Source organism: Rhipicephalus microplus, chromosome 2 (assembly GCF_043290135.1).
Source record: "Rhipicephalus microplus isolate Deutch F79 chromosome 2, USDA_Rmic, whole genome shotgun sequence".
In the NCBI taxonomy this organism is placed as follows: Eukaryota; Metazoa; Arthropoda; class Arachnida; order Ixodida; family Ixodidae; genus Rhipicephalus; species Rhipicephalus microplus.
In genome coordinates, this window is record NC_134701.1 from 46,043,875 (window position 1) to 46,066,371 (window position 22,497).

The 22,497-nt window shown below is 46.2% G+C and overlaps 1 protein-coding gene across 5 annotated transcripts in view; it reads left to right on the forward strand.

The window, feature by feature from the left end:
- LOC119185027 (galactosylgalactosylxylosylprotein 3-beta-glucuronosyltransferase S-like) overlaps window positions 1–22,497 on the forward strand; it is a 345,200-nt gene that overhangs the window by 278,232 nt on the left and 44,471 nt on the right. For all 5 annotated transcript variants that reach the window (XM_075886420.1, XM_075886421.1, XM_075886422.1 and 2 more), the window contains one exon: window positions 12,874–13,164. In XM_075886420.1, coding sequence (XP_075742535.1) covers window positions 12,874–13,164 — 291 coding nt within the window. The remainder of the gene's footprint in view (window positions 1–12,873; window positions 13,165–22,497) is intronic.

Consider the following 22,497-nt stretch of genomic DNA (forward strand, 5'->3'; position numbering starts at 1 on the left):
TGCTCTACTACGAAAAGTAACGACGCCTTGGGGACATGAAAGCCAACCTCCATACACCAGGAGTTCACCTATTGACACCACTGAGAAGATGCACCATGCTGCTCCGAATTCGTGAGTCAACGAACATTGCGTAATTTGCCATGATGCACGAATGTTCAAAAATGTATTTTCGGAATAAATTTCCTCCGTGAGAAAAAGCCGTTATTAAACCTTGTTACCAGCTCATATCGTTTTCTGACGACCATACGCCCAGACAAAAGATACCGTGGCATAGACCACAACACTTCGAAGTGGTGACATCATCCGCCGCGAACCAGTATGTTGGTAACTGTGGAGAGCAACTGCGATAGCAAGAGTAGAGAAATTGCCGAAATCGACCTCTCGGCACTCCTGGCTTGGTCAATATGTGTCTTCCAACTGAAACGTTAGAGAACTCCTCTTTTGATCCCGAATTTCGGTGGTGTACTAACACTTGGGAAAGCGAACAGCAATCGCGAACTTCAAAGCCACATTGGTGACCAGCATTTTTTTTTATCGCGCGGATTGCCACGGCCGCCAAATGTGACACTGTGTTTTCTAGCACAGTTGATGTGGATCACCGGTCATCCTCCGCGCATAAAGAGCAGATACACGAGACTATGCGCACGTATCGTGGCTATTTTGCATCCATTTCAAAAATCAAACACCAACAGGGAAGCATCTCATTACAATGAACCTTACCGAACGTCGAGTACAACAGCTCGCTACCCACGTGTCACGAAAAGAACAAGATGCGATATACGCTCTCAGATGAAACAGATGCTCTACGACGACGTCATCTAACCTTCGAGCAGCTCATGGGTCCCCCGTCATAGTGCCACGTTCTATTTCTCAAGTTTTGTTATCGCCCCAAAACACTACACAATTCTCAGCGCAAACCGCGCCTGCAGTTTTCGAAAAGCTTCCGGAGTTTAGTAGATAATTTCGATAAGATCACGCCCACGCTGCGAACTGTACAGATTATTTTGGAACCTACGCCACCGCCAACGATAACGCCAGAACATTCGATTGCAAGAGTCTAAATGCCGACGCACTTCGCTGCTTGTGAGTAGTTGATCGATGGCTGATGCTTCGTTCGCCGCTATCAGTCCAAGACTGCTACTGTAATCGGATTTTTGTTTACCGGGCACAGGTTCGCCGAAATAAACAGTTAAATTCCAACACAAAGTCTCCTGTCTTCGGCCACGTCATGACCTCATGACAATATTTGTTGAAAAAAAGACGACATTTTCCACTTTTGCGTGAATTACCAGAAACTCATTGAATAGACGAAGAAAGACCTCTGCCCTCTCGCATGCATGGATGAGTCATTAGATCGACTTAGACATGGCCGATATTTTTCATCAATCGCTTTGCGAAGCGGCTGCTGGCAGATCGAGGTCGATGAAGGTGACAGAAAAAAAAAAGCGATCATAACTTCCGATGGCCTTTACGAATTTGAAGTGCTACCCTTCAGATTGTGCTCCGCTTCGAGAACGTTTTAAAGAATTATGTACACCGTGCTGTCCGCTCTGAAGTGCAGTGAAGTTTATTTTCCTTTCACACAAAGGGGGGTGGCTTCGCTTAAAGGCTGGAGTGCCTGGCTGGAGTTGATGGCTGTAGGCTGAGGTCCCTTGCACAGGCTAACATCAATAAACAAAAACACATATGTACAAAGTTATCTGCATTTGCTAGTGTAACAAAATGCTACTGTTAAACATGCAGCGTAGACAAGATAAAAACATTACAAGAAACACAAAGTGATACAAAATACAAGCTTACACAAAGCACAAATCACATTCGAATAAATATGTCTCTGAATAATATTTATCTGTAATAAATATTTCTCTGAATAAATATTTCTCTGTCACGAAATATTTGAACGTGATATTAAGCTTTACATTCGTCATCGTTTTAATAATAGCCATAGTTTTCAGATAATTACATACTTTCTGTCCTTCTTAGAGGCTTGGTAGATTTGTTTTCGAAAGTGGTAAGCATCATTGGACCAAGTACAGTTTTGAGTGTCTAGTTGATTGCTCTTAATACTCTGAAACAGTAGAAAAAGGTAGATTTGGTTCGCTTTAAGGGAATCGTAACTACGCAATAATGAAAACGTAGACAAATCTCTGGGTCTGCCCTTGTACACATGAATGCACAGCAAAACTCTCTTTCGTAGTACTAGTAGTTTTTGATAACTAGAAGACCTAGTTGTTCCCCAAACGAGAATTCCCTAGGTTAACTGAGAACGCACAAGTGCATTATACATCTGCACTCTCAACCACACGGGTACCAGGCAAGCTGCTTTGTAGAGGATGCCAAAACTTCTATACTTATTTCGGATACTAATTTTGACACATGTGTGTTTCAGGAAAGGTTCTGGTCATACCAGACGCCAAGAAACTTAGTGCAATATATCTCACGTATTCTTACCCATCCAAATTTAGTACTGGCTTATTAAAGTCAGCAGTGCTGTCCCTGCAGGGGCGCCTGCGTAAGAAGGCATTTGGTGCGTAGCGACACTATGGACCCGAGCGAACGAGGGAGCTTCGACTCCCTCCTATGCCTAGCCGTGCGTGGCTTTGGCGTGTCCGGGGAAAAGGGTATTCTGGGGGTTGAGCCGACGCCAGGTGATGGGACCTTTAAGGCCACCCAACAGAGGCAACACACCCCTTTGGCCCCGGCTTCACGTATACGGCACCCCTGGACTGACCCACCCAGGGGAAATCGACAGTCGCCCTTTTCTATCTCACTCTCCCTACACCTTCGTATTTATCTCTCATTTTCTATCTGTCCTGTCTTCTACTCTCTTCCGTGTACTTCCAAATATCTTGGTGGCAAGGGTTAACCTTGTGTGGATGCCCAGTCTTGGCTCTTCCATATTAGGTTAAAGCAGCGCTGTACAGCTGGTGTCGACAGGCCTTGTCCAGAATCTCCTGCCACGTCCCCTAGTTGGGCTCGGCGGAGGGTGGCTGGCACCGCTGCCAAGCTGTATAGTATATTTATCACAAATTCTCCCGCCCCCTTCCTGATCGCTTCCTGAAAAGGTGGCGCACCGAACACACGCTCATGCTCAATACACCAAAACTAACCTTCCCAAAGTACCATGTTATTCATAGAGAGAAGGAAAGAAGACAGTACGTGTGATTTCAGCTTTTCCCATGTCGATAATGCTCACTGAACCAATAGGTCCAGGTTATAAAGTGACAGAGATGGGAAGTGGCGATCTCCTTCTGGAGGTTCATGACAAAATTCAATAGGACAAACTATCCAGAATTGTAACATTCGGGGACGCTCCTGTTTCAGTGGGCCAACACAGGTCTATGAACACAGTCCGGAGGGGGCGATTTCTGATGACGATCTTATCAATCTGAGTGAAAGCGAGCAGTTAGAAGTATGGCACGACCAAAACGTTGTGAAGGGACAGAGTATAGTAATCAAGCATGAGAACAAACAGACCCCTACAAAACACATAACAATTATCTTCGGAACCAGTGACTTATCAGCATATATTGAAACCGGCTGTTGTAAGCTTCGTGTAAGGCCATACACTCCCAATCCTCGTCAACGTTTCAAGTGTCAACGTTTCGGGCATGGATCACAGAGTTGCAGAGGGCGCGTCACTTGTGCAGTGTGCACCCATGCAACACATATCCGACAATTGCACCTCAGAAACAACTCATTGTTCGAACTGCGAAGGAGGTAATGCTGCCTACTTGCGATCTTGCCCACATGAAGAAAAGAGAGAAACAAATAGTAGAACTTAAGGTCAAATTTCGTCTATCATTCTAAGAAGCACGTCAACGGTTCGCACTACACAAACACTCTTTTCCCTCCTTCGCCGATGTGACGCACCGGAGCACCACGCCACACACTTCTGCACACGCGATTGTCACACAGAGTGCGGCCGCGGTCGTGCCACCAGCACCCTCGGCTGGAGCAGCCTGTACTCCCCCGCCATCTGACAAACAGGGTCAACAGACCCCCGTATCTACTGGACCTCAGACCACTGAAAGCGCAGTTAGCTCCGAAAGTTCTGTGAACGTGCCTGCCAAGCAGGCACCATCTACCACCTCACAAGAAGTGATGTATACAAGTCCCACTTCTTCGACGCCTCACACGCCGAAGGATAGGCGCAACTCCTTGGAGCATGCCAAAAGAAGACAAACCCCGAATCGTAGGGTCCCCGAAAGGCCCTGTAACCTAACGCAACACTTTCGTACACACAGAACCACACAATATTATAAGGACACAAATACTACAATGGAACGTCAGAGGACTGCTGATAAACCTCAACGATATTCAGGAACTTTTACACAAACATACACCTAAAGCGCTGTACGTACAAAAAACACACCTAAAACCTAAACACACCCACTCTTTGCGTCGTCACGTTATTTTTGGAAGGACAGGAATGATACCATTGTGTCATCCGCTGGTGTTGCCATTACAGTCAATCAAGGGATGGCATGCACACAACTAGCACTACAAACATCCCTTGAGGCGGTGGCTGTTCGAGCAGTTCCTTTGAATAAGCTCGTCTGAGCACAACACCGTCTTGAAAAGCATGAATGCCAGTCCCTCATAGACGAACTTCCAGGATCGTGCCTTGTTTTTGGGTACCTTAATGCACATGGTAGCCTCTCGGGTACTCTCTCTGCGATGCACGAGGTCGCCTGATTAAACAGTTCCTTTCATATTCCAGTGCGTGCCTCCAAAATCGTAAATAGGCAACATATTACAACATCGCTAACAATACGTACTCAACAATGGACCTCAGCACAACATCCCCAACACTTCTGCCTCTACTTAAATGGGAAGGTATTATTATACCATACGGTGGTGACCATTTTCCTATCGTTATCAGCAAATCAATAACAAATACACGTCCTGCACAGGCTCCCAAAGGGCTCACCGATAAAACCGATTGGGAATATTCAAAACAAAAGACTCTATTAACTTAGACTGACATGGCGGCATTGAGCATAAGAGATGCTGTGTGCTACTTTACAGCTATCTTGGTTGATTCAGCAACAAAATGCATTCCCCAAACATGTGGACCGTCAGGCAAACGACGAGTCTCATGGTGAAATAGTGAGTGCTGTGATGCGCGAAAAAACAAAAAACAAAATAGGGCATGCAAGTTGCCTATAGACTCGTGCACAGTTGGGAATCTTGTAAACTTTAGAAACATTAAGTCGCTAGAAAGGAGGACTCACCGACAGGCGAGAAGCGAAAGTTGCAAAAATTTCTATCAGGTATAACTCATGCACAGATGAGTCGAGCGTATGAAACATGGATGGTAAGGTGGCATGACAAAAAACGCATTCGCTTTCTCTAGTGAACACACAAGGGGAGAGTTTGGAAGACCAGGCTAACACTCTCGGAGCACTCTTTGCGCAGGTTTCCAGCTCATCACGCTATAGTGAAGTGTTCCGACGTTACAAAACCAGAATATAAAACAGAGATTAGAGCGCAAAGCCACAGCACATGAGGCATACAGTGAACCTTTCTCTTTGGCTGAATTCCAAGCCTCACTCACCTGCTGCAATAAATCTACGCCAGCCCCGCACCGTGTGGCATATTAAATGCTAAAACACCGGCCCACTAAAACCCAAAAAGCTCGCATCTCCCTGTGTATTGCGATATGGTATTCCGGCGACATACCCTCAGCTTGGAAGGAAGCTATCGTTATCCCAATTCTAAAACAAGGCAAGCACCCGGTGTCAGTTTCCAGGTACTGGCCCATAGCGTTAAGCAGCTGCCTTTGCAAGGTCATTGAGAAATGGATAAATAGGCGCCTGATGCACTTCCTTGAAATTAATGGCCTACTTTATCCACACAAGTGTGGGTTTCGAGGGGCTCGCTCCACCATTGACCACCTCGTCCGTAACGAGGCAAGAATTCGCGACGCTTTTGTTCATAAGCAATTTTTTCTTCCTGTGTTCCTCGATATTCAAAAAGCATGTGACACTACATGGCGCTTTGGCATATTGCGAGACCTGTCACATTTACGTGCGCGGGGTAGAGTGCTGACAATCGTCGAAAGCTACCTGTCCAACCGTACATTCCGTGTCCGAGTTGGCACTGTCTTATCTCGAGTATTTGTCCAAGAAACAGGAGTGCCACAAGGAAGTGTACTGAGCTGCCCACTTTTTTTACTTAAAATGAATTTCTTGTACCTATCTTACCCACATAATATTTTTTAGTGCATACATGTCGATGATGCACAGATTGGTTTCAAATCGTTCAACATCTCAATGTGCCAGCGTCAAGTTCCACTAGGATTGAACAAGGTATCTCAATGAGAAGATGAGAATGGTTTTATACTCAACGCGCAAAAGAGCACATGCGTCTTGTTCTGCCGAAAGAGGGGCCTCCATACTGACCCCGACGTTGACTTGCATGGTCAACCTCTGCCATTGAAGACCAACCGCAAGTTTCTTGGACTAATATTAGACAGAAAACTAACATTCATTCCACACATAAGCATAAAAACAATGAATATTTTGAAAATTTTGTCACGCACTACGTGGGGGAATGACAATAAATGTCTGATGAATTTATATAAAAGCGTCGTACGCACACGCCTAAATTACAATGCTATAATCTATCAGTCGTCAACACCTTCAGCCTTAGAGATTCTTGACCCTGTCTACCATCTAAAAATTTGCCTTTCTACGGGTGCTTTTCGAACTAGCCCTCTGGAGAGCCTGTACGTGGATTCTAATGAATGGTCGCTCCACCTTCAAAGATGTTACCTGTCTTTTTTTGTACTTTCTGAAAGTGAAGGCAGACAAGAAACACCCCTCTCATTTCACAATTAATGATTTGTCTTGTTCTGCTTGTTCAAGAACCGACCTTCGTTGAGGCCGCCCTACTCGCTCCGTGTGAGGAGCCGGGCCGAAGAAACAGATGTGCCTCTTCTCGAACACAGTTTGATGGCTCCTGCAGCATATCTTCTACCACGGCAGTGTCAGCCTATAAACTGTGATGCCTCTTTTGTTGAAGTCACAAAGCACGCACCACTTGCACACATACTTCCTAGAACTACAACATAAATACACATTCCCTGAGTTCTTGAACGATGCCTCAAAGTCCAACACTTCTGTGTCATATGCAGCGGTAGGCCAATCCTTTTCCAATGCCGACCTTCTTCATTCTGATGCAAGCATTTTCACAGGAGAAGCCTATGCAATACTGGCAGTCGTAAAACACACCAAACAGGTAAAATTACAAAAGGCGGTAATATACACAGATTCCCTAAGAGTGGTCAAAGCCCTGAAAACCCCTAAAAACGCAAGAACCTCGTGCTGGTGGTGTCACTTTACTCACTTCTGTGCACGCTGTACACATCAAAACAGCATGTCTTCGTCTAATGGGTGCCAGGGCACCGTGAGATACAAGGAAAAGTTCTGGCCGACAAGCTGGCTGCTTCCGCCAACGACACTACTTCTACTGCATCAATAGCAATCCCTGCACTTGACTTGAAACATTTTATAAAACGAGAGCTCAGGGGGTATTGGCAGAGCAAGTCGGATAGACACACAGACAATAAACGCCATGCTATTAAGCCGCAACTAGGTAATTGGCCACCACTATCAAAATCACGACACACAGAAGTAACACTAACAAGGCTTAGAAGAGGACATACACACTCTACACATACATATCTTCTTTTTACAGGCGATCCACCATATTGTGAAAGATGTAGAGAACCACTTATGGTTCTCTACATTCTCCTCTAGTGCAATGAGTTAGATGCTCTAAGAAAAAAGCACTTTTTACTGCCCTACCGAAAGCAGCTCCCACTACACCCTGGGATGCTTATCGGTAGGGCTCCACTTTTTAAAATCCAATCACTTTTCACGTTTTTAAAGCATGTTCATAGCTTTCACCCAATATTTCGAGGTGATCCGTAGCACCACCAATGCACCTTAGTCGTAGCTTCGGTGACTACATCTGCATCATGGTTTTATTATCATAACATTTCGCCATTCACTTTCACTGCACATATCTCACGCCATTGTTAGGATTTTAGTACTGCCATGTTTTTACCCGCATTAGATCGAGAAATTATAAGGACCCTTTACAGCCACGCATCATGCCATTGTTAATATATGTAGTCTATTGAAATGGCGCTTTTTGGCCATCAATGAGCCCTTGCGGCATTAAATACAACTCATAATCATCATCATCATCAGCAGTATATTTGGCCTAAAGTAATATAGTTTCTTTTGGATAAAATTAGGCATAACTTGTTGCGGGTAGCAGCATTTAACATACGCAGCAAGGCGCCAACCTCTTCCACTGGGACGTAGGAGACCGTTATAAGCACAGTTACAGAAATCAAGACGGCTGCTGCGAAAATACCAATGCATCTAATTTCGTTTTCAGAGAGGTAAAAAATTATCAAGGTGGTCAACTTTGTTTTCGAAGCTTAGTTTGGTAAAGTGGATGAGAGACAGTCTCTGGTGTCGGTTATAAAACTTAGCGTTGCAAGATTGAAATTCCAATACGTCGGCTCTTGGTACATAACCTTGATCTATGAAGCAATAAATGATGCAGCTACGGTAATACTCTGCACAAATCGCTTTCATCGGCAATCCTGATGGCATTAGAAGATTGATTCTGTCTGGCTAAAACTTGCACCCGCTAGTCCAAGCGAATTTTCAAGACATTTCTTTCTTGCGAGCAATTGTGGCTTAGTAGCACGGGTTAAATGGCAATTAACGCACCTCTGATCAGATCCAGGAAGCTGTAGCATTTTGTTTGTGATCTGACACTTCCTAGCTTTCGCGAGAATGGCCTGTCGTTTATCTCTGCACAAAACGAACGATTGTGTTGCTCTCGACTGTTACTCGTATGGCTATCTTGTGACATGTGTCAATGTCAGCAGCACAAACTGGTTCATCAATGACTTTGCCAAGTCTTCGTATGACATCATATCATGCCTTGTTTGTTTAGATGACATTGTTCCTGACATAAGATTTGAGCAACATTCACAGCGACTTCCGCCCGTCATTGGCGTTATTCAAGCGGCAAGCCTATCTGGAGAATTTTCGTTTTGGCTAAGACGAATAGAAGTTTCTCGGCCACCTTTTCAGTCACAATGACATACAGCCAGACCCAAGCTTCATTACCGCGCCCCCCCTCTCGAAAAAAACAGAACAAACTGAACGTGTACTGGTTTTTGGGTCTCGACATAGTACAGGTGCTTTGTTCAAAACTTCCGCATCATCGCCGAACCTCTTACTCACCTAACGAAGAACGATACTGCTTTTTGTCTGGAGTCCAGAGCAAAGAACTGCTTTTTCTGTGCTTCGGAAGCGCCTTCAGTCTGAGCGCTTATTATGACACTTTGATAAATTGCGCTACAAAACTGCACACTGATGCAAGCAACATCGCAGTGCTCATGCAGTGGCAAGACGGTGTAGAGAGTCCCGTTGCTTTTAATTGTGGCCTTCTGTCATCTGCGGAAACCGACTACGCGACCATGCTGAAAGAATGCCTTGCTGATATTTTAGCGATATGAAAGTTTCGACTTCACCTGTGTGGCCGTCGGTTCAGAGTATTTACACAACACCACGTCCTCTGATGGCTAGCCAATGTCAAGGAACCTTCAGTTGGCATTTTATCTGCCTGCCACGACGAGCCTTGGTCTGACCCATTGGGTTTCACGGATACCCTTACTTAGTGTCACAAACGAGTGCTCAAGAAAGCGCGCACCTCCGAATTGTAGCGATGGCGACAATTTCTGGCGCCGTTTCAACGCAGAAACAACCAGTGTAAGAAGAAAAGAGGCATTAAAGGACTCCTCGGGTGCACCGCCTCTCCTCCTCAAAGGAGCCACGCTACGCTTGTCAACCTCCTTGCATGTGTCACCGAGCGAGATCTGGAAAAATCTCGAAGAAGAGGGGCATGGTTATGCAGAGTTGTGTCGCCTTACGAGAGAGTTACCACCCTTACACAGCTTTGGCTGTGCAGCATGCCGATGAAGCTGTTCGAAGCCTAGGCGAACGTACGTAAGCGAGCAGCGGATGGCGGTGATCAGGAGATGAAGAAACCTTTGCGCCAGCGTTCATAGGGCAGGTGATGAAGAAAGTTTCCCGCCGTCGGGCGAAGGTTTATGTCTAGATTGACAAAGCGGGAGATGAAGAGGTTTTTTACCTGTGGGTGAACGCTTGTATTACAAGCAGAAGAGTGTGTGTTTACCGCCAGTGAGCGAAGACGCGTTCTACAGTCGCAGCGCGTGAGTAGCCGACGTGTTACCGGTGTAGAAGTTTCGTTATTGAAGTGAATACATTTGACTACACCAAGTTTCATAGAATAGAAAATTCGGGGGTAGTGGAACTACAGCAGCGCTGGACTTTGAGTGAGTGGTTTCTAAAGAAATTCATTGAAACTGTGTTCCAAAAACTTTGGACTGAATGATTTTGACGAAGTTTTAGTCTTTAAATGTCTTGGTTGGTTAATGCATGAGATTGCACGGAAACACGCATCGTTGTTTCGTATACGTTGATGTGAGTGTATGTAGTCGTGATGTGTAGACTGTTTATTTGAGTATCATGCGATTGGTGCCATATTTTATTGGACTACTGCGAAAAGTGCATACTTGTCTGTGGTTTGTTCTGCCGCATTTCAGGTATAATTTTGTGTTGTTATGAACTCTCAGCTCTGACTCGTCCTTTGAACCACAATCGGCGTTCACTGGTGCTAAAGAGGACCACATTAAAGCTGTTCGTGCTTTCAAGGTACAATTCAGGGGAACAATACTACAGGCCTTGGAATTATCTCGGCAATTGCCGCCTTAAATAACAGGACTAGTTAACCCAGATTCATACTAAGTATTATTGACCAAAGCTCACTTAGGATGCCAAGCGTTCCGTTAAAACGTTTAATGACTTCCAGTGCCATAAAGCCCCACTTCTGAGCTTCGTCCGTTTATTAAAGCCCATCGCACCACCATCGCAACCGTTGGAACTAACCGGCGTAGACTTGCTGGGCCCTTTCCGAAGTCTTATGATGGCAACCACTGGATCATGGTCACTAGGGACTATTTGACGAGGTACTGTGAAGCGAAAGCCCTACAGCGAGGCAAAAACAATAATATTGCGTACTTCGTACTTCATCATAAAGAACATCGTCTTCCGCCAAGGAGCGCCAACCATTGTCACCACTGACGATGCAACAACACGACAGCCTAGCTGATGCAAGACGTCACGAGACTTTGTGAAACCACTCATCGCGAAACGACCTAATACCATCCATAAAGCAATGGTCTGACAGGTAGATAAAACAAGATGCTGGCTGATGTTATCCATGTTCATTGACAGCAATCACAAAAGCTGGGATAACGTTCTGCCATACATAACGTTCCCTTAGGACACTGCGGTTCAAGAGACTACAGTGTTTATTCTTTTCAGGTTGCTCCATTTCCGAGAAGCAATTACGATGTTGAATGCTATGCTCTTACATAACGTCACTGACATTACTACTGATGCGAACGACCTTATATGGCTCGCTGACGCGGCCCACAAGCTTGCACTCAAGCGGACCCAAAAACAAATGCACATCGCCTTGCGGATGTACAATTCCCATGTTATTTACTGACCCAGCGATCTAGTGTGGCTGTGAATTCTCGTTCACCAAAGGGACTGCTCGGAAAAATTACTTTACTGCTGCTTCGGTCCTTATAGAATACTACGGCGTCTCAATGTCGTAAACTACAAAGTTCTTCCTGGAGACATACCTCGGCAATCTCATCGTTTACAGAAGGTGGGCATTGTTCATGCATCGAAGATGAAGTCACACTACCGGCGAACAACTTTACACGGCTGCGTCATGCGTGTTTGTGCGTGTGCGCAATTATTTTCGGGTATATACAGCATCAGGCATCGGGAGGATCTTTCTTTTTTTGGAAGGGGTAGTGCCACAAGCATAGAACGATATTGAGCTATGCCATTGCTTGTATGTGCCCTTGTGCGAAAGAAGACAGGACAAGGAAGAAGAGCAGACGATGAGCTCATGGTTTAGTTGATCGGTTTGGTTCGACGTCCAGTGTTCTCGTGGACAGAGGTTGCGCTTTACCCTTATGCACGTGACAACATTTTCTTGCATTAATATAAATATGTATTGTCAAAAAACAAGAAAAAAATAAATTAGTTCTAGGTTTTAATTTTGGTTTACATATAAAATACTGGAAGGTAGGTATGTAAGCGTCGGATATGCAGTCATCATAATATAAGTACTGAAAAAAAAACCAAGGAGACCGCAAAGGGTAAAAATTACTTAAATAAAAAGAAATGAAAGAATCATCTCGATCATTACGTACATATATATGCGGAATGCATATAACGCATCTGCAGAGGCCATAGGCATAGTCGAACATATAAAGCGTTGTCGTGTTGAGGATAGAGTCCATATAGATACAATTTTTTATGCACTAACACAATGTGAATCAATCAACATAATAAACAGCTTTTATTTGTGGCTGCGTTTCATTATTTTGAAGCACAAATAAGTATCTGTGACTGATTCAACTGATTTATCTGGTAAAATTTTTTTTGGAAGCTCACACCAACTGCGGTAAGGTGCATAACTCCCGGCCAAATGTTAGTCTGTGGGGTGAATGCCAAAAAGACTAAGAGACTAGAAGGATAATATGTTCAAGTCTGACTGCATGGTCGGCGATGACTGAACATATTGCTGCTATTATTAAAAGTTGATAATGAATGTGCGAGCAGTGCTACTCCACTCAGAGCCATATAACCAACCCCCGTTTTTCGGCTCTTGTTTTACAGTGTGCAAATCATCCTTGTAGCACATGTACACCCAGTCCATTCACGCACGCAGGTTGCCCGCGTTCAGCGTGTCGGCGTGCTGCCCGTCGGGCTTATTGGCAAGTTCGGTGTTAGCTCCCCCGTGGTGTCACTGGATGGCCGTGTGCTGGGCTTCCACGACGCGTACAAGCCCGAACGCCGCTTCGCCATGGACATGGCTGGATTCGCAGTTAACATGCGGCTCGTAATGTCAACCGTGAACATCACCCTGCCTTATTTGCTAGGCCAGCTCGAGACTGCATTTCTCGAGAGCCTGGGCGTCAATATAGACGATTTAGAGCCGCTTGCCACTAACTGCACCGAGGTACGTGATATAAAAGTGTTTTGCCTTCGGAAAACAGCTTAGAGAAAGCTCAAAAGAGGCCAGTATTCTTTCTTTTTGGGAGCAAGTTGAGAGAAGGTGCTGACATATTTGCGAAATGGTTGGTTTCAATTTTCTGTATTTTTGCCTTGGAAATACTCACATGAAATAGGACACAAGTGTTAGCTTCAAGAATAATCTCACTACAAATATCCCAGGTTACTGGATAGAGCTGAGTTAGAGAGGTGCGGATCCCACGCAAGGACGCTGCGTTAGCTTTTGTGATGCTATGCACGAGTTAATTCTATTTGTTGATGTCATGCAGGAGCGATGCTGGAGCTAATTGTATTTTTGATAGAAGTAAAAAATACAGCTTGCATATATTTAAAAATCACTCTACATATAAAGCAACTGCTATCACTCTTGCTTTATAGCTTCTAATAAATATGGTTAGCAATTGGGGGTTTCAACTCAACGGTGATCCTCCGCAAGCCAGGCACGCGACCACCACATAAAAGAAACCGCTTCCAGGAAGACGCACGCAGAAGTCCAGCATGCGCTATTAGTTTTTTTAAAAATCATAGCATGCTTAGGGTGCAGTCCTTTTGCAATGTACTTTATTGGTTTTTTTTTGCTTTTTGTCATGGAAAGGACAGGGCAGTATGGCTCAGATTGAAGGTTGTCATGTTTTGTGGATCCCCACTTTGGCTCACACTATTTTTATATCTCTGCGTAAGATTTATGGATGGTTGCACATTCACCTCCAACGATTTGTATAAGAAGCAGCAGCCGCAGCATTATAGCAAGCATAGGTTATTTAAATTCTGGGGTTGCACAACAACATGACTATGGGGCTTGCCGTTGTGAGTGGACTTTGCCATAATTTGGTGTGGCTGCCTTTCAACAACAGATAACTTCCTGACCGCATTGTTTTTCATAATCTACAGTTTTAAGGGTCCATCTCAGAGGAACAGTGGCTATGGTGCTGGGCTGTTCACTCAAAGGTCGCACGTTCGATCCCGACCACGGCGGTCGCATTTTTATGGAGGATAAATGGTAGAAACCCGTGCACTATGCAATGTCAGTGCAGGTAAAGAGCGCCCGGTCGTCAAAATTTTTGAAGCCCTCCCCTACAACGTATTTCATAATCAGATGCTTGCTTTGGAACGTCAAGCTGCGATAGCAATATTATCAAGGTCCAGATTTAAAGAACAGCCACACCAGCAATATTACCCGTATTTGTGACATTAATAATACTTTTTTAAATTTGCGTTCAAAAATGAAGTTATATTTACGAGAGACGCCGTAGTAGAGAGCTCCATATTTCAAACGCCATATGTTCTTTGTCAGCACACGGGTGTTTTTATCACATTGGCCTCAGTGCGATGCAAAACACGGGTGGCAAGCAGTTTCGCTGCCATCAAAAATGCGACCGGAGCGGCTGGCATTCGATGTCACAACCTGATGGCCAGACGTCGAGCACCATACCAAGTAGGCCACGTATCCTAAGCCATGCAGTTCCTTAGCCACTCATTAAGCTGACCTACGTTATATACGCGCGTACTCACTTCATTGAAGTTTCCAAATCGATCGCTTGAGTCAACATGCATGGAGAAATTCACGGAGTGCTTTATGCAGTACTACTTACAGTGGTGGTCACCCACCAATATGTTTCACCAATGTATTTCTGCAGTAAATTTGAGAGCCCACATAAGACACCTCTGCCGAGTTCCTGGTCATCATGTTGCAGTGTTGCCGCTTCAAAGACCACAAGCGATGTTTTGAAAGATTGTTTCTGCTCATAGAGAATGCCTTTTTTTTGGCTTGACTCCAGCAACAAGACCAGCGCCACCTCCGTGGTGCCTACAACAAACACAGGTGGGCCTCACTATTCCAGGAATAACGAACAAGAGCCGTCATTCAACAGTGGTTCCACGACAGCTGACATTGTCGCTACTTAACAAAAGATACAGCCAGAGGAGCCACATTTACACCGATGGATCGGTCTCGGCTGTCAGCTCCACAGGTGCTGTTGTCATCCCGACGTACCAAGTCATTATAAAGTTCTAACTGTCACATAGGACAACATACAAAGACGCGGAGCTTGCCTCCTTACGTGCTGCTATACTTTATATCGCGGAAGCCTGACCTCAAAAAAGGGCTGTGTTCTGCAACTCCAAGGCATCCCTTCAGAGCTTGCAATCAGCATTACGACAAAGGGTGCATCAACAACTAGTGAATGAAATAGGAGAAATGCTTCACGAAGTTTTACCGAAAGAACATGACGTGCTGTTCCAGTGGATACCGGGACATTGTGGTATTGTCGGTAACGACCTTGCTGATAATGCTGCGCGATCCGCCCACGTGGACGTCCAAGCAACCCCGATTCCATTATCGAGAACCGACGCTGCAAGGGGCCTTCACTCGTTCGCTAACACTATGTCGGAAACTTGGCTGAGTGACCACAGTGTAGGGAACCACCGCCTACACAAATTGGACCCATCGAGAAAGTTTCAAGTTCTATCAGACCTCTACAGCGAGGATGCAACTTTACTGTGCCGCCTGTGGTTAGGAGTAGCTTTCACGAAGGTGTGCTGCTTTCGCATAGGAATGGCGGATAGCTCCCGATGGGAATCGGGCGACACGGACGAGACAATAAAACATCTACTGTGTTAATGTGAACTTTTTTTGAGTGAACGCAACTTTCTACACGAAACGTTAGAGACACTAGACGGTAGACCTTTTTCCGAAGAGAAGATCCTTGGTTCATGACTCTACGCGTCGTTGGTCAGCAAAGCGACGCGGGATTCGCTAAGTTTTCAAAAGACGACCGGACTACGCGACCACTTATAGGCGTGCAATGGACAAGGTCACATCTACACACACGTTGCCCTTGACTTCTCTCTCTCTTTTCCTTCAATCCCCTCACCCCTTCCTCCAGTGCAGGGTAGTGTGTACGAGACGATATCATGGGTCGAACAACGCTTTATTGCCTATAGTGACGAGTTTAAGTAGGCCAGGCGGGTGACGTCACGCTTACGTAGGAGCGACAGCTTGCGCTCGCTATCGCGACCGTGCCAACTCGGTTACATCTTCCTTTTCTTGGGGCAATATAGGTCGCTCTGGCATGGGGTACCGACGAGGCTCGCGACGTTCCCGAGTGCTTCTCCGTGGTAGTGGCGGCTCTAGAACGGGACCAGAGCCTGGCAAGCCTGAGGAAGGTGTGGTAGTGTCGGGGCATGGTAGCTCTGGAACCTCCCGGAGATGTTCCCGTGTGCGTCGCATTTCTCGGCCATCTTCTGTTTTTACCAGTACGGAGCGTGGAGCTCCCGCTGATCCCAGCCCAACGACCGGGGACCACGTCCGAGTGTGCGTGTCGTACAACGAGGCCCTCTGACCCGGTGAGAGGGCGCGCAGGTCCCGAGCACCTCGATTGTACTAGATCTTCTGCTTGTGGCGAATCTCCTGGAGACGGGAGTGCACCTTCCTGTTGGGCAATGGTGCCGGCTTCAGGTGGCAGGAGGGAACCGGGAGCAGTGTTCTCGTCTGTCGACCCATCAGCCTCTGCACAGGTGACATCAAAATAGCATCACGTGGAGTATTGCGCAACTCAAGCAGAGCTAAACGGAAGTCTGGGCTGTTATACGAACACTTCTTCAGCAGCGTTTTCGCTTTTTGAACTGCCCTTTCGGCCATGCCATTTGCGCGAGGGTGATAAGGGCTTGACGTCACGTGGGTGACTCCTAGTTCCTGCAGAAATTCACGGAACTCTTGGCTACTAAAAGGGGGCCCGTTGTCACTACAGAGCTTCACTGGTAAGCCGTGGACAGAGAAAACTTTCGCGCACTACTCCTTCAAGTGCCGGGCTGTTGTGTTTCGAAACTCCTTTATTTCAAAACAAAAGGAGTAGAAGTCTACAATTTAGGCAAACTCTTTACCACCGTGATGGAATAAGTCCATGCCAATCATTTCCCATGGCAGACTGGGGACATCATGCGGCAGTAGAGGCATCTTAGTGTTTTGCTTTTGGTGAGCCTGGCAAACTTTGCATGATGCTGCAACCTGGTCAATGTCACTCGACATGGATGGCCAAAACATGACACTCCTAGCCCGAATTTTCATCTTTTCCGCCCCCGAGTGGGCCAGATAAAGAAGCCGAAGGATTTCAGTTCTCTTAGCGCTTGGTACGGTTACCTGGTTGCTGTAAAAGACGAGGCCATCTTGTGTATGCATCTCTTCTCCATACGCCCAAAATGGCCTGGCACATGCTGGGACGTCCTCTTTGTTTTCCGGCCAGTCAGTCTCTGCATAGGATCGGATGGTCGACAGAGCAGGATCCTTGGCGATTGCCACACGTAGTTCCTCGAGGCGACGCTCAGTAGCTGGAACAAGGGCAATGACGTTAACATTGAAGCGCTCGGTTTCTTCCGTCAATAACGCCTTGCTTGGAAAACGAGAGAGCGCATCAGCCAAAAACAGCTCTTTTCCTGGCTTGTACAGTAGATTAATGGCGTATCGCTGCAATGTTAGTCGCATTCGTTGCAGTCTAAGTGGGCACTGGTGAAGTGGTTTACTGAAAATTGGCACCAACGGACGATGGTCGGTTTCCACCGTAACCTCAGATTGGCCGAAAGTATAGTCGTGAAATTTTTCGCAGCCATGCACAATCGCCAGAGCTTCCTTTTCAATCTGTGCGTACCGCGTCTGAGCATCGCTGAGCGATCTAGACGAGAAAGCGATAGGGCGGCCGTCTTGTATCAGAACGGCGCCAACGCCCATGTGGCTGGCGTCAACAGAGAGGCCGACTGGCTTTTTCGGATCAAAGTAAGCAAGCACTGGCGCTGTTTTTAAGGCTTGGCGCAGCTCATTGAAGCTGCATTGCTCTTTTTCTGTCCAGACCCAGGCAATATCTTTGCGCAGCAATGTTCTAAGTGGTGCGGTGAGTACAGACATTCGAGGAATGAAGCGCTGCACGTAATTCATCGTTCCGAGGAAGACTTTCAATTCCTTACTGTTACTTGGCGCTGGCATATCCAAAATGGCTTGGACGCGATCGGGTCCCAGGCTCAGTCCTTGCGTGGTGAAAACGTTTCCCAAGTAGCGAACTTGCTCCTGCAAAAAGACACATTTCTGCGAGTTCAGACGGAGGTTGTGCTCACGGCAGCGTGCAAGCACCCCGGTCAAGTTGTTGTCATGTTCTTCCTTCGTTGTGCCCCAGACTAATATGTCGTTCATTACAACCGCTACTCCAGACAGGCCCTCCAAGAGGCGGTGCATGGCTGCTTGAAATATTTCCGGGGCGGAAGCAATTCCAAAAGGCATGCGGATAAACCGATAGCGCCCATAGGGCGTGCTCATTGTGCACAATCTGGAGCTGCTGTCAGAAAGTTTTATTTTCCAGAACCCGGATGTTGCGTCCAAAATAGAAAAATATTTAGCTCCAGCTAGTCGTTGCGCGACCTCTTCTAGAACAGGCATAGGGTAGTGTTCACGCAGAATAACCTTGTTAAGCTCCGTTGGGTCGAGACAAATTCTTACTTTATTACCTTTAACTACGGCTACCATATAGCTTGACCATTCTGTTGGTTCGGTTACCTTGGTTATGACGTTGTGCTCCTCCATGCGTTGAAGTTCGGCCTTTACTTTTTCTTCAATGGCGACCGGAACCCTTCTGGCTGGCACAACAACACCAACGGCGCCGGGTTTGAGCTTCATTTCGTACTCAAAATTCTTCAGCTGTCCCAATCCTGAGAAAACATCGGTGAAGGGCTGAGCCGCCGGGTAGAGTTGCTGCGTCTCGACGCTATCAACGCGATAAATCAAGCCAAGGCTTTCTGCTGCTGCTCCGCTGAGGGTCACCGGCACGTTTTGCTCAATGACGAAGAAGGTTTGATCGTGCTGTTTATCGTTCACGGATAGCGACAACTTTACTTTAAACTGCGCAGTCGTTTTGTGGCCGAAAAAACTCGTTAACGTGGCTCGGCAGGCTTCACGAGTCTTTCTCGGAAGCGAGAAAACATCTTCCTTTGAAATCACACAACAGTTTGCCCCAGTATCAAGTTTGCAGACCATCGGACGGCCTTCAATGGAAACTGTCGCGGTCCACTGGTCGCTAGCGAGTGCGTTCACGGTTAAAGTGTCCAGAAAAAAATCTGACCTTTCGTCAGCATGTAGCTCTCGTATTTCCCTGCGCTTTGAATCTTCGCTGTGCAAGAAGGATGACTGCGAGCATGCTTGGGCGAAATGATTCAATCCTCCGCATTTCTTGCACGCTTTTCCTGTTGCTGGGCAGCGGCTGCCGCGGTGAACTTTGTAGCCACATTTGTTACATGGCTTTGTTACTCTGGCCAACGCATTTACGGCTGCAGTTTCAGCGCCTTCAGTGGTGCCACGTATCTGTCGAAACTGCTCCTCGCCTTGCTCTTGGATGCGACAGATTTCGACTACTCTTTGGTAAGAGGGGTTTTCAGAAATTAACTTCTTTTGCAGTTCCTTGTCCCGGATACCGAGTATGATGCGGCTACGAAGCATGCGCTCTTCTAAGTCTCCAAAATCGCAGTGTTGGGCTAGCGTTCGCAATTCGACAAGCCAGGCATTGAAACTTTCGTCCTCTTTTTGGTCTCGGGAGCCGAAGCAAAACTCGTGGTAAGTGAGGTTCTTCGCGGGCTGGTAGAAGTCTTCAAATTTTTTTATTATAAGGGTTACATCGGTTGTGTCGTCTCCTGGCTCAAACTTGAACTAAGCGAACACTTTTCTAGCCTCTTCCCCAATGCTCACTAAAAGCGTCGCCGCCTGCACTTCTTTTGGTTGCTTGTTCAGCTGAGTTGCCGTGGAAAACAGTTCAAACTCACTTTTCCAGGTCTTCCGCCCAAGCCAAGCGTCTCGCGATGTGTCGAGGGGCTTTGGAGGCGGCAGGAGCGTTGTCGGCAATGCAGGCGGTGTCGGCAACGTAGGCGGTGTCGTCATGCTGGCTGTTTTCCGCTGCAACCATGTGTACGAGACGATATCATGGGTCGAACAACGCTTTATTGCCTATAGTGACGAGTTTAAGTAGGCCAGGCGGTTGACGTCACGCTTACGTAGGAGCGACCGCTTGCGCTCGCTATCACGGCCGTGCCAACTCGGTTACAGGTAGCAAACCGGACGGGCACCTGGTTGACCTCCCTGCCTTTCATTTCTTCTGTTTCTCTTCCTCCTCCTCCTCCTCCTCCTCCTCCTCCTGTGCAGTATGTCAACAATATTGTTAGTAAATAGACCAGGAGATATTGATGCACGCGTCGGCAAAATTGCTATACTCTCTAAAGTAAAGCTTAACAAAACGCACGCGATCCGGAACAGCTATTTTCTGCTTTAAAAAATTTAGAAGTGTATATGGAAGTTAACAGGGTGAAAGCCCAAATAGCGGGAAAAGTCTGACCCTGTATATGGGGAATTAAGGCTTCAGTTAAAGTTGGCGTCAGTAAAATTCCACACGGGGCTACAAGCCGAGGAGGAGAACGAAAAAAACAGGGATGTTAGCCAGTTCTCAGATTGTCTGCTCTGAGGAAAGGGGTTAGGTTAATAAATTATGAAAAAGTTCGCAAATCGAAAAAAACTAACAAACGATTATTTTGATAACGCTTCTAAGAATTGGTCTTCAAGACTAGTTGTTGGTACAAAACACAACGTTTTGAAGGCATTATGTGCCGAGGATGGTTTCGGCCAGTATCGAAAGACTGCACGCTTATACAATATTCATCTAGATAATGATGGTGATATATGGTGTTTATAGGCGGATGGACCATATCATTGGTTATAGAGCACCAATACAGGATACAGAAGGTGCGGGCAATGGGTGGGATGACTGGCTGTAGAGAGGTATGATATTCCTCGCGCGTACGCTGGCTAAAAGAAAAAGTAATAAAATCATGAGAATAACATGGCATATCTTCAGTGAAGATGAAGGGCTAACGGTTCTGATAATGATTACTTAGGGAGATGATACAGAGCGAATGTCTCTAAATGTCCTTGTCTCCAAGGGCTTCGAAACAGGTGATTTGTAATGCATCTTCTGCAGCAGCGACCCCTCTTTGGAGGTCGGGCTACACATTATCAGCGTAGATGACGTTAAAACTGCCAACACCTTTTAAAGACGCAATTAATGACTGACGATTGAAAAGTGCATCCCTGCCGATGAACATTGATTGAAAAAGTGGTATTTGCTTTCAAAAGGGTAAAGGGAATTGCTTTTTCCTAAATGTGTGCAATTCGTTGCATTGAATTGAAATGTGGAGAATTGTGAGTGATTCACCACATCTCTCGCACCACAATGATCACCACCGGACTGAAGATATGAATGTGTACTGTATGAGTGTCCTTATCCTAGCCTTGTTAGTGTTACGTCTGTGAGCATGACTTCGATACTTGCAGCCAATTGTCAAGCTGTGGCTTGATAACGTGTGTTTATTTTGCTTGTAACTATCCCACGTACTTTCCCAATAAGCTTTGAGCCACCGTTTGAGAAAAGATTTGATGTTAAGTGCAGGGGTGGCTGTAGATGTATTGGCAGTGCTTACACGGACGAATCCAGCTAGCTGATCTACCATGACGTTACTTTAGATCTTGCGATGCCCAGGCCCCCAGCACACTATGATGTTTTGTATGAGGTTGTACACTGTGCATACCAGTGAGTAAAGTGAGACAACTACAAAGTGTTTGTGCTTTTACAAAGTTTTCAGATCTTTCACCACACTAAAATAGTAGGTGCGAACTATTGCCTTTGTGGTTTTGATTCTTTATTGTGTGTTAACAGCCGCAAGTATCGCATACGCTTCTGCTGTGAATATGCTCGTATTAGGGTGCAGAGCACCGGCATCCGGAAAGGATGGACCCACCGCTGCGTATGACCTAGAGGAGTGAGACGTTGAGGCAGCCGTGAAGAATTGCGGACGATTATATTTGTGCTGAAGTTCTAGAAAGTATGTGTGGATATGTGCAATAGGCGCAAGTTTCGTGAATTCCGCAAAGGACACATCAAATTCTACGAGCCGCCACTTCCATGGCGGGATATGTGCAGCAGGACCCATCAAACTGTGTTCAAGCAGTGAAACACCGGTTTGCTCGGCTATGTCTCTCACATGAGTGAGTAGGGCTTTATCAACGAAGCACGGTTTTCAAATAGGGCGAGCTGGACAAATCAGTGATTGTGAACTACGAAGGGTGTTCCTTGTCTGCGATCGTTTTCAGGTAACATATTTTCCTGGGTATAAAAAGGTACTTCAGGCATGGGTGCAGAAATGACGAAGACGGAATAAGGACGACGATGACAATGGTTGTTGGGTCATGTCTGGACTGCCC